Here is a 12,410-nt window from a genome sequence, read left to right on the forward strand (position 1 = left end):
ACCTGAAGAATCATTTAAAAGTTACCAAGAGAAAATGCAGAGAATATGATGCTGCGATGCCGCTGTTGAGAAGGTGTCATTGCCTCATTGCGTCAGCTGCTCCTGAAGTCTTATAATCAATAGGATTAAATGCTGCTCCCTGTGCTCAAGTCACTCAAATCCCCTTCATTTTCAGTCCTAACCTTCATAATAATTTCCTAAACACCCCACCTTGCTCTGGACTTTACAGAGTGAACTTTTCTGATCCCAGGTTTTGAGTGTGTACTTTGGTTACGGCCGGAGGCAGCATCCTCTCAAGGTTCCATGCATCGTGGTGCGTTATCTCAGGTTTCAGCACAGTGGTGGAACTACGATAAAATTCTGTTTCATATCTTGGTTATGAAAGAATCCCTCATCCTAGCTCTGAAGAAGCCTGTGATGATTGACATCCACTATGGTGATAATCCTTGAAAGCAAGAATCTTTAAATAGATTGATTAGCCCGGTGGAAAAACAAATGCACCTTTCAGAGTAATTATTCAGACATGGTGCAGGCATAATACTTAACAAGCCTTGGTTAGTTTTTAACCTTGTTTACCAACCCTATTATAGGGACGCAGGTGGCACTGTGGGTTAAACCACAGAGCCTAGGACTTGCCGATCAGAAGGTCGGCAGTTCGAATCCCCGTGATGGGATGAGCTCCTGTTGCTCTGTCCCAGCTCCTACCAATCTAGCAGTTTGAAAGCACGTCAAAGTGCAATTAGATAAATAGGCGGGAAGGTAAACGATGTTTCCGTGCGCTGCTCTGGCTGCTCCGGCGGGAAGGTAAACGGTGTTTCCATGCACTGCTCTGGTTCGCCAGAAGTGGCTTAGTCATGCTGGCCACATGACCCGGAAGCTGTACGCCGGCTCCCTCGGCCAATAAAGCAAGATGAGCACCGCAACCCCAGAGTCAGTCATGACTGGACCTAATGGTCAGGGGTCCCTTTACCTTTACCTTACCAAGCCTATTTAAGATCCCAAGCATACTGTGAAGATAAAGTTTAGCTCAGCCTTTGCCAACCTGGTGCCCTTCAGATGTTTGAGATGACAGAGTCATGCCTGCTAGGGTTGATAGGAGTTGTCCTCCAAAATATCTGGATAGCAATAGATTGGTAAAAGCTGATTAGGTTGTCAAGCTACGTCTGTTGGAATTTGACCTTTAATCTAGTCGTGCTGCTTTATTGACAATGAAATCTGCTGCTTTCCTATTCTGGTTTCTTTTTCTTCTTTTTTTAAAGAGCGTTTTCCTTAACAAATGAGTCATTTAAATTTCAAAGATTTTAATATTAAAAACATTTCAGAAGTTTCAATGTAAGAACCTCAGATTCATATTTTTTTGCCTTTATAACTACAGTGGTACCTCGGGTTACATATGCTTCAGGTTACATACGCTTCAGGTTACAGACTCCGCTAACCCAGAAATAGTGCTTCAGGTTAAGAACTTTGCTTCAGGATGAGAACAGAAATCGTGCTCCGGCGGTGCGGCAGCAGCAGGAGGCCCCATTAGCTAAAGTGGTGCTTCAGGTTAAGAACAGTTTCAGGTTAACAACGGACCTCCGGAACGAATTAAGTACTTAACCCAAGGTACCACTGTATCTAGGAAACTGTAGTTGAAATCTGTTACATATCTTTCACATTGTTTCACTCGGGGGGGGGGGGGGAGAGAAAAACCTAATGTTGGATTCATAATACCTTTGACCAAGGTTTCACTTCTGTGAACCATAAAAATTTAGACATGGAAAATGTTTGGTCTTGTAAATTAAAAGCAATGAATCTAGGGCAAATGGTTTCTGCGCTGCTGAGCATTATTTCTCAGCAGAGGCCCTGCATCCCAGTAACTAGTCTAGTGTATTAAAATAATAAGGAAAACGGTATAGTGTTGCTTTTCCTAAGCACAACTTCCAAATTCTGTTTAAACTGTCAAACACATCCTGAAAAAAATTCTATTCCACCAGGCTTATGCCTGCAATTAAAAATACATCTTTCCATGATAGTTGATGAACTCTGATTTTATACACACACACACACACACACACTAAATCGCTTTCATATTTTTAAATGATATATATATAAAATATTCATATATGGATAAAAGTAAATTCTGCTCTCAGCTTTTGATTTGCTCTTTCTAGTCTCAGTCAAGTGTTTATCCCCTTTCAGAGAAATCAGTTTTCACTTGGGAGTAATTGAGAGTGGCACAGCAAGCCCTCTTCCAGTAAATGCAAGTTTCCCAGTAAGTCAATATCCTCTTTTATCACTTGTATTTCTTTATAATACTTACATTCTGCTTTATAGGCCCAAGAAGCTCTCCAATGCTATTTACCAAAAAAATAAATAAATCAAAATGGCACTCAAATTGAGTGCAGGAACAAAGAATATATGGTGTCCATATGAAACCTGGATAGTTTTCCTTCTGGCATTCCTGTGCTTAAAAATGAAGATTCCTGGCTTGTTTACATGACCCTTGAATATTCAGTCAAGGGTAGCATGGCAACTGGCAAATTGCAAACAACTCCAGGGAACTAATTTTTATTCATCTTGCCTGTTCATGAACAAACTAAAATGTTGGCTTTTCTTGTTACCCATTTTTGTCAGCTTCCAAAGTGAATGCATTGCTGGAGCATATAAATGCCAACCCAACTTAAAATTCTCAAGCCGATTTGTTATATTCCTCATTCATTTTACAGTTGATTTGACCTCTGCCTGTGGCAGTATTGCTTATTTACACAATGCAGTGTAAATAATTGCCTGTACGCAATTTGCTTTATCGTCTTACTTGTCCTTGCGTCGGGCCTGTGCGTGTGGTTTTTCCGTTGTACAGATGGTCAGCCCTAGAAGTCGTAGAAGCCTCCCACTCTGAGCAGTTGTGATTTCAAAGATTCACTGGGAGCACTGGGTCATTTGTGTTCAGTGCCTCCATAGTGAAAACAGTGTCCTTGAAACTTGTGATAGAATCATAGAATTGTAGAGTTCGAAGGGACCATGAGGATCATCTAGTGCAGTGTTTCCCAACCTTGGGCCTCCAGCTGTTTTTGGACTACAACTCCCATCATCCCTAGCTAGCAAGACCAGTGGTCAGGGATGATGGGAATTGTAGTTCAAAAACAGCTGGAGGCCCAAGGTTGGGAAACACTGATCTAGTCCAACCTCCTGTAATGTAGGAATATGCAGCTGTCCCTTATGGGGATTGAAGAAGAAGAAGAAGAGTTTGGATTTGATATCCCGCCTTTCACTCCCCTTCAGGAGTCTCAAAGCGGCTAACATTCTCCTCCCCCTTCCTCCCCCACAACAAACACTCTGTGAGGTGAGTGGGGCTGAGAGACTTCAGAGAAGTGTGACTGGCCCAAGGTCACCCAGCAGCTGCATGTGGAGGAGCGGAGACACGAACCCGGTTCCCCAGATTACGAGACTACTGCTCTTAACCACTACACCACACTGGCTCACACTGGTGAAGAATTAATTGCTGTCTCAGCCACGGTATGAAATGGTACAGCCCAAGGAGGATTGCCATGTTGCATTTGTTCCTTGAAATCACTCCTATTCCAAAAGTTCAAGAAGACCTTGTCTGAACTACCTTTGAAATATTTGATACAGTACATATTGTATTGCATTAGTGGCTATTTATCGTATTAGTTTTACTGTGTGGCTATTTTTCCCACTCACCCATTTTTCAGTAGTGTAACCTTTATGTGCCATTGGAATGCCTAAAAATCTAAATAATATTAATTTTTCATTTAGAATCCAGACCCTAACAAAGAGAACCCTCCATGCAATGCCCAGGAGCTGGAAGAATGCGACATTTTCCTCGAAGACAGCACCAGTCTGTGCAGATTTGATGGTAACACCTTCAATGTCACCCATGTGGTAAGCATAAGATAATAATCTTGATAATAAGCATTTCTTAATTACTTGCCTACCAGCAGAGAACTGGATTGCATTGTGGTCTGATATTATTAGTCCTCCACCACCAACCTGCCAGGGCTGGACTCCACTCATCAGGAAAGACTATCTCTGAACAGGCGCAACACGTAGAATAACGTGTTGTAGAATAACATAATGTACATGCAATTTGTGTAAGCAGTACTAAAAAGCGCTTGTGGCATTGTCCTCTCTTAGCTGCTATGTTTTGTTCCCTTGTAAAGCATATTGGTAAGTTTTCTTTATTTCTGTGTACAAGATTTGAAAAACTTACCATTCTGAAGATTTATTTATTTGCATAGTTTATATACTGCACATTCCGTGTAGGTTTATGGGGGCCTGAAAGTGGTTGGTGCTGTTTGTGGCAGGGAGGTGAATGGGAGAGACAGAGAGGAGAGAGAGAGAGAGAGAGAGAGAGAGAGAGAGAGAGAGAGAGAGGCCAAGCCTTTCATCCCTCTGCAAAGGGGAGAGAAGGGCGAAAAAGCTTATTCCTAGCTTGACTGCTGCACAAGTCGTATTGATGCATCTGGCAGCTTCTCTGCTACAATTAACTTTATAATGGATGCATGTGTGATGATGATGATGACGATGATGATGATGATGATGATGATGGTGATGATTGGAGGGGAGATGTGCCTGGGAGGGCAGGAGCTGGAGAGAGCAGGGGGGTCATTTGCAGTGGTTTAGGGTAGGCCAGGCTTCCTCGATCTCCACCCTCCAGATGTTTTTGGCCTACAACTCCCATGATCCCTAGCTAGCAGGGCCAGTGGTCAGGGATGCTGGAAACCGTAGTCTCAAAACATCTGGAGGGCTGAGGTTGAGGAAGCCTGGGGTAGGGGCAGGTATGGAAGACCAGGTAAAGGGCATATGGCACAGGCACTTAATGGCTGTGCCATGTGCCAACCCCACCATCTGGGGGAATTGTGGTTGTCCTATCAGCCAGCTGTGGGGCCTGCTGCTGTTGAATGTCAGCTCAGCTCTGAATAAGATCTCCCTCATCCATGATCCTGATTGTGGACGAGGAGGCTGATCTGGTCTAAATTACTGAGACTTGGGTGGGTGAGCAGGGTGAAAAATATATAGAAGAAGTCAAAGCAGCTGTAGAATTGGGGGCTGGCACAACCTGTTTTATCTGTCCCTTTTCACTATAGGCTGCCCCATTCAGCAGGGTCCCCTGATTTGGTGGAGCATTTGGGGCAGCCTAATGGAGAAGGAAGACAGGGGAATCAGCTTAACCTTCCATCCAACCCTTTATGTTTATTTCATTGGTTGAATTTATGGCACAGGTTTCCACACTGGACTTCTTAAAACAGCTTTTGCATCAAGTCTTTGTAGGAAGCATTCAGAATGGCTATTAGCTGATCTTCGAGTTTTAGCAGTGATTTAGCATTTGAAGTCGCCGATGACGAGATCCCATTTCCAGATGCTAGATATACAAATCTGTTTTTTTTAAAAAAAATGTATATATCATGGATCAGTTCTTCTGTTATCACTTCAAACACTAACTTAAGGAGAGACAAAGTCATATTTTTGATCTCATTGACAAACTTACTATCTCCTACATCATGCCAGGATATGGCATATGCCCCCCACTGCTTCCTCCAAGATTGAAAATTCTCAGAGCTAGTAAAGCAATTCTTTATTTTTATGGGCTGTTACTTTTCTGGGATTTGCTACTTTATGCCTTGGCCAATGGAGCCATGCATCTTCCCTTTATTAGTATTATTTATCTGCTTACTGCCAGTCTCAAGATATGAGCTCAACCAGTCAAGTTATCTGTCTTTCATTCACTTTAGCTGCTCTCTTTCTTGACTCCTTTTGTCCAGGACAAGTAGTGCACCTTTACACCCCAGTACTCTAGAGATGTACTGCTTTCAGGAAATTAATCAGTCTTTCATGCACTATTAGGTTCAAAGTTTTCTAAATAAAATAGATTTGATAAATAAAGTAGATTTGATGTTCACAGTTCTTTGTATAATAGTCCATTGTAATATCGTTCTTCTATTTTTTATTTTTTCAGTGCACTTTCTCTCCTCCTTTATTAAATTGTTGCGTGTGAAGATAACAGCTCATCTTGTTTGCATCTAAGCCAAAAGGTTGCTGCCATTCATTATTTAAAAAACAAAAAAACTTGTAGAAATCACTTAACTGTGACAGCAAAAGAAGAGTGCTAGCATAGATAACAAGCAGTGAATACATGTTCATGAGAAAGGCAAACTCCCCTTTATGCAGTTGTATCAAATAATTACCAGTTGGCAACTAAGGAAGACAGTTCAACGCAAATGGTTTTGTACTTAATGCCTGTTTGTCACATTTGCTTCTTTCGAGTAGGATGCATACAGTTGGTTACTTCTGAAACTAGATGGGCAAGACACTGGTATGTAATTATGCCATTTGCTGTGGGGAGAGTAGGAACAAAACTAGAAAACTGCTAACACATTTGCAAAGCTAAGCAGGGTCTGGTATGGTTTCGAAATGCACATTTTTCTTCCAGAAATAATCCCTAGAAATAAAAAAGCATGCACTACAGTGTTAGCCTGAATAATTTGCATTCTTCAAGCTGATCTATCTTCCACCCAAAGACATGGCAGAACTTAAACATCTTTCTGGTATGGGATGATAAATGCATGTGAGAAATAAGCACAATGTTTGTCTTGCTAGATCAGACCAGAGATTATTTAATCCAGCACTCTGTTGGCCATCCAGACACTGATGAGCAACATACAATGAATATAACTTCCTGTTTGCCTGTATCATCTAGCAACTGGAAGTAATGCTCTGCTTAATCATGCTGCTTCTTTTTGTAGTCATTGTGGCCAAAAGTGGCTAGAAGTGTGCTTGAATTTTTCTAGCCCTTGTTTGTTTTTGTGTCGTCGTTGTCGTTCCCCACCCCACCCCCAAAGCTCAAGCCCACAAAAGGTTCTTTTACTTTTTCTTACTTCTGTGATTGGGGTGGTGTTTTTTCCCCCTTTCAATTTCATTTGCTTTTGTTTCTGTGTGTCCATTTGCCACTTGGAGGGCGTATATAGTATTTGGAACAGCATCCCCATAGAGATTGGTTGTCTGAGATCAGGTGCCGCTCAGCTCCTTTTGCCTCCCTCTAGAGCAGGCATGTCCAACAGGTAGATCGTGATCTACCGGTAGATCACTCAACGTCTGCGGTAGATCATTGGCTCCCCCCAAAGAAGCTGAACAATTGTGGCTCCCCTAAAAAACCCTCAACATTTTACCTCCTCCCTAAAAAAACTCAACAACTTTGACCCAACCCCAAAATGGGCCTTCCTCCTTCCTAAAAAAAAACTCAGCAACTTTGACCTGAACCCCCAAAAAGGGGATAGATCACTGCTAGTTTTCAACTCTGCGAGTAGATCGCAGTCTCTTGGGAGTTGACCACCCCTGCTCTAGAGCATTGCTTTAAAATAAGCTTTCACATCTTGCAACTTGCCAGTCATCTATGGAAGCCCTGGAAAGGGTCAATTAGACACCCTGTGTCTGCTGTCTGCCTGGGCCTGCAAAACCAAGGGCATTCTCAAGCACCTGAGAAGCCAAACCAAGCAGCTGATAGCTCATCAATCACAAACTGCCAGAAGCTTGACAATGCAGCTTATCTTGGTGGGCTTCGTTTCAAAGTTCCTCTGTACCTTCTTCCCGCCTCACTTGTGTGTTTTTGTTTTGTTTTTCCATTTTAAGCATCGGCAGCCAGGTCTTGTTACGGGCCCCAGCTCTTCATCGCAGTCGCCCCTTGCCTCAATTTTTCTAGGTGTCTACGCAGCTCATTCTGCCCGATAAAAGTTGACGTTTGGAAACGGCATTACAAATAGTCAACTTTAGCAGATAGACGTGCTGCATGAAGATTTGCCACCCCAAGGCTTATCCAAGCTCGGATCGTCTGCATTAGCTGCCCATGCTTTGAATGCTGCTTGAATCCAAGAACAGCCCTGAATGTCGGGCATTATGCATAGTTGTTGCACAGAGGCAGCCGCTGCTCAAAGCAGTCTGCATTTTACTTTGAAATTGACTGCTCTCGAGAGCATCAGTGAATTTGGAAACTTCTAATGTGATTCAGACATGGATTCCTGGTGCAGGGTTCCTGCACAGACAGAAAAGTTCAGTTAGCTGTTGTCAGCTACTATTGATGTTAATTAACAATTAAATGTATTCTTTCTATATAAAAACAGAGGTGCACATTATTTTTGCCTCTAGAATATAGGCGTGGCTGAATCTAATCAACATGCTAAATAGCATTATCTTGTTTGGGTGTGTACCTTTGCATGCAAGGTAATGTAACCAGTGCTTTTTTGAGGCACAGGACTACTGTAATGTGAATTCATCTTGTCTGGCCAAAAAAATATCCACAACCGATACATCTCTTTTGTCAGAGATGAAGGGAAATAGCTGTCATTAGTGTCTCTTTATGTTCTTTTCTGCTTTTCCTAGTAATCAATGGGTTGGTATCGACTGCTTCTATTTTCTTTTTGTGCCTCAAAAATAATTGCCATCTTGGAAACTGTAATTATTTTTTTGCAGACTAGTTTAGAATATCAGTAAGCTTGTCCTTTCTGCCTTGCAGGGCTTTTCTGTATTTTAAAATTACTGGGTAACTAGGTGCCTTTAGCTAATTTTTGGCTGATACATTTCAAAGCAAGCAACTCTTCTCTCCTGTCTGTTGATGAGGGAGAGGGATCTCTTTTTCTACCATCCCTTGATGCAGATTCTCTCCCCGCTCCACAATATTCTGCGATCTCTTGCCCATCTGGGTCCAAGTTCCTACATCCATAATGTACATTGAACACATGAACCAAGGCAGTCTTTGACTAGGCTCAGTTGTATGGTGCTGTTACTTGTGCAGAAATTGCTTGGGCAGTCATGGTTGTGGAGAAGAACCTGGCTTTCAATCTGTTGCACGATAAGGTGAGGAGAGGTGGTCAAGAATAGTATGTCTTGTAATCCACCAACACCTGGAGGGTCACAGTTATTCGCTTACAGTGCAGAACAAATTTCAGAGTCATTGTAATAATAATAATAATTTATTTATACCCCACCCATCTGGTTGGGTTTCCTCAGCCACTCTGGGCGGCTCCCAGAATACTACTACTACTACTACTACTACTACTACTACTACTAAAGCTATAAAACATCAAACATTAAACACTTCCCTAAACAGGGCTGCCTTCAAATGTCTTTGAAAATTCAGATCGTTGTTTATTTCCTTGACATGATAGGAGGATGTTCCACAGGGTGGACCTCACCACCCAGAAGGCCCTCTGCCTGGTTCCCTGTAACTTTGCTTCTCGCAGCAAGGGAACCGCCAGAAGACCCTCGGCGCTGGACCTCAGTGTCTGGGCTGAATGGTGGGAGTGGAGACGCTCCTTCAAGTATACTGGACCGAGGCCATTTAGGGCTTTAAAGGTCAGCACCAACACTTTGAATTGTGCTTGGAAATGGACTGGGAGCCAATGTAGGTACAGTGGTACCTCAGTTTAAGAACAGCCCTGTTTACAAACTATTTGGTACATGAACTCCACAAAACTGGAAGTAGTGTTCCAGTTAGCGAACTTTACCTCAGTTTACGAACGGAAGCCAAATGGTGGAAGGGCACCGGTGATGGGAGGCCTCATTAGGGAAAGCGTGCCTCGGTTTAAGAATGGACTTCTGGAACGGATTAAGTTCATAAACCGAGGTACCACTGTATTTCATTGTAGATTACCCCTCCAAATGTCAAGATCTCAGAAGTCAACAGCTGCAAGATTCTATGGTTGCCTAAGTCCTGACAAAAGTTCTTCCATTTTAGAAACAAGCTATCCACCAGTAAGAAAATATTGCTAATCTTGTGCAGTTTCCTCTCTTGTTACTCCTTAAGCCTAAAACTCATACTGCAGGGTGTGAGTTGTGTGAAGGGGGCATCACACTGTTACCAGGAGTAGCACCGTGTTTCTGGTCCTGACTTGGACATCCATGTAGACTGCTTTGCAGGAAGAAGCCTTTGCACAAATAGCTGTTCACTCAGACTTCTTCACCGCATGCAGTTGGCTTTAACTTGTGCATGCCCAGACCCTCCCAGTGTCCATTTTAAATGACAAAGAATAATCCTTGGGACCAACCTGCAGCTGCCCAAGAAAGCTAGCTGATCTCTAACCCCTCTTGTGAGCACCAGGGTGAGTGGGTAGGTGCATGAGGCAGCCTCATTATGGAATTTTCTCAAAAGAAGCTTGGCAGGTTGCCTCTGGTTTTATCTTTAAGTAGCAAAAAGCTTTCTGTTCCAGTAGGTGCCGGGGAGAGTAAGTGGAATTGATTTTGGAGGCTCTGTCATGTGCTGCTAGTATGCTCTTTTATGCTTTTCTGATCAGGGGCTTTTCATCTCTCTTTAGATACTGTGTTGGGCTTTTTCTTTTTTTTTTTCTTGTGAGGTTCCCAGAAGGTTCAGAGGAACCATATGGTAGGAAACAAATCTCAAAACAAATTGAATGCATGCACAAGAAACATGTCAATCCTGAAGGCTGTCTAGCAGAGAAGCATCTTTGTGTCCCGCCTCCCATCTATACTGGGTTAATTTAATGTTTATCAGTAAGTAGCATGTTTTAGCCCAGTGTTTCCCAAACTTTTTTGGGCAAAGGCACACTTGTTTCATGAAAAAAATCTCGAGGCACACCACCATTACAGCCCCGTGACGTCAGCGCGCAGCGTCACGCCGGGAGGGACATGAATTGCTAGCAAATTACATAATCACCTCCTTGAGGGCTGGCTCATCTTCTCCGAAGGCAGAACCCCATTAATTAACAGCACAGACTCACACCATAGCCAAGACGAGGGGGGAAAACCTCAGTCATGCACAGTCATGCACATGTGGGGGCTAAATGAGGACGAAGACCAGGCAGAGAGCAGGGTTCAAATCACCCCACCTGGCCAGGACAATCCCTGGGTGCTCCCTTGGGCCACTCGCCTGACCCACCTCGCAGGGCTGTTGTTGCGAGGATAACACGGGGAGAACCACGCGCGCCCCCGGGAGCTCCTTGGAGGAGAAAGCGGGCGATGAATGCAATGCACGAAATATATGAGAGGCGACCAGGTGAGGGGCCCCCGCCAGCCTCCGCTTCCAACACCCGGCGCAACGACGCCGAAGTTTCCCCCCGGGCTCGGCTCGGGGAGCAGCGCTGCTCCCCCCGGCTCCCCTTCGCCCTCCCGGCTCTCTCTGCCGCCCACTGGGGACCCCCCTCACCTGCCAAGTCCGGAGCGCCGGTGGAAGTTGCATGCATGCATGCAGGGCGCCGCGTTGCCATTGCACTGCACTGCACTCCATGCAACGCCTGCACACATGCATTGCCTTGCACGCCCGCCAAGGGGTCTCCCCGCGGTCCGATGCGTCCCCTCCGGCGCGGATGCAGCATTGCAAAAATAAAAAACCCCCGACGCAGCCCTACCTGGGGGGCAGCCTCCGCCTCCGCCGCTCCACCTCCGCGGGGATCCCCGGGCTCCATCCTGCCGCCCGATCTCCGGGGGGCGCAGGCAGGCTGCGCGGGGTCTGCGCGGAAGAGCCCCTGCCCGCCCGGCCGCCGCCGCGCTCATTCCATGGCTGGGAGAAGAGCGCTTCAAACAAAACGCCCGGCCCGCCAGGCCACGCTGGGAAACGTAGTTCGCGCACCCCGCGCGGGCGCAGAGCCCAAGGGAGAGGGGGACTACGGATCCCGGCAGCCCCCGCGCCGGGGACGGAGGGGGAGAGGCCGGGTGCAGGGATGGAGGGACGGGTGGGCGAGCGAGTGAGTGAGTGGCAGCCGCCAAGCCTTGGCCGAGAGCCAGGAAGGGCCTCCCCGGAGGAGGAGGAGGAGGGAGGCGCAGAGCGGGAGGGAGGGAGGGAACCCCAGGGGTCATCTAGTGACGGCGCCCCAATCGAAAATTTGACTTTTTTAAAAAAAAAATCTTTCAATTTTTTAATTTTTCCCGCGGCACACCAGGCAACATCTCGCGGCACACTAGTGTGCCGCGGAACAGTGGTTGGGAAACACTGTTTTAGCCAACCACCTCTCTGGATGGCACTTCATCACCCCTTCATATGGGGTCCAGTTGGGTAGCTTAAGGTTCCCACGCACGCACAATAGAATCAGGCACAATAGAATCAGGGAAGCCAAGTTACAGGGAACCAGGCAGAGGGCCTTCTCGGTAGTGGCATCCGCCCTGTGGAACGCCCTCCCACCAGATGTCAAAGAGAACAACAACTACCAGACTTTTAGAAGACACCTGAAAGCAGCCTTGTTTAGGGAAGCTTTTAATGTTTGTATATAAATAATTTTTATTGAGATTTAAGATCACCCACCAACACCAGTAAAACATCAAATCTTATTACATATATCCTACTTCATGCTCCGTAGAGCTGTTGACTTCCGTCCTTCCCTTCCATCAGTTTTCCTATTCTATTCTATAGTTCACAGTTTCTTTGATTAGATATTACAACATGACATAAGATTTACTTCAATCCT

General features: G+C 45.0%; 1 protein-coding gene across 3 annotated transcripts in view; it reads left to right on the forward strand.

Annotated features, from left to right (window-relative positions):
* NUDCD1 (NudC domain containing 1) overlaps positions 1-12,410 on the forward strand; it is a 59,437-nt gene that overhangs the window by 40,706 nt on the left and 6,321 nt on the right. For all 3 annotated transcript variants that reach the window (XM_028736277.2, XM_028736275.2, XM_077932767.1), the window contains exon 8: positions 3,760-3,885. In XM_028736277.2, coding sequence (XP_028592110.2) covers positions 3,760-3,885 — 126 coding nt within the window. The remainder of the gene's footprint in view (positions 1-3,759; positions 3,886-12,410) is intronic.

Source organism: Podarcis muralis, chromosome 8, assembly GCF_964188315.1.
Source record: "Podarcis muralis chromosome 8, rPodMur119.hap1.1, whole genome shotgun sequence".
NCBI classification, from domain to species: Eukaryota; Metazoa; Chordata; class Lepidosauria; order Squamata; family Lacertidae; genus Podarcis; species Podarcis muralis.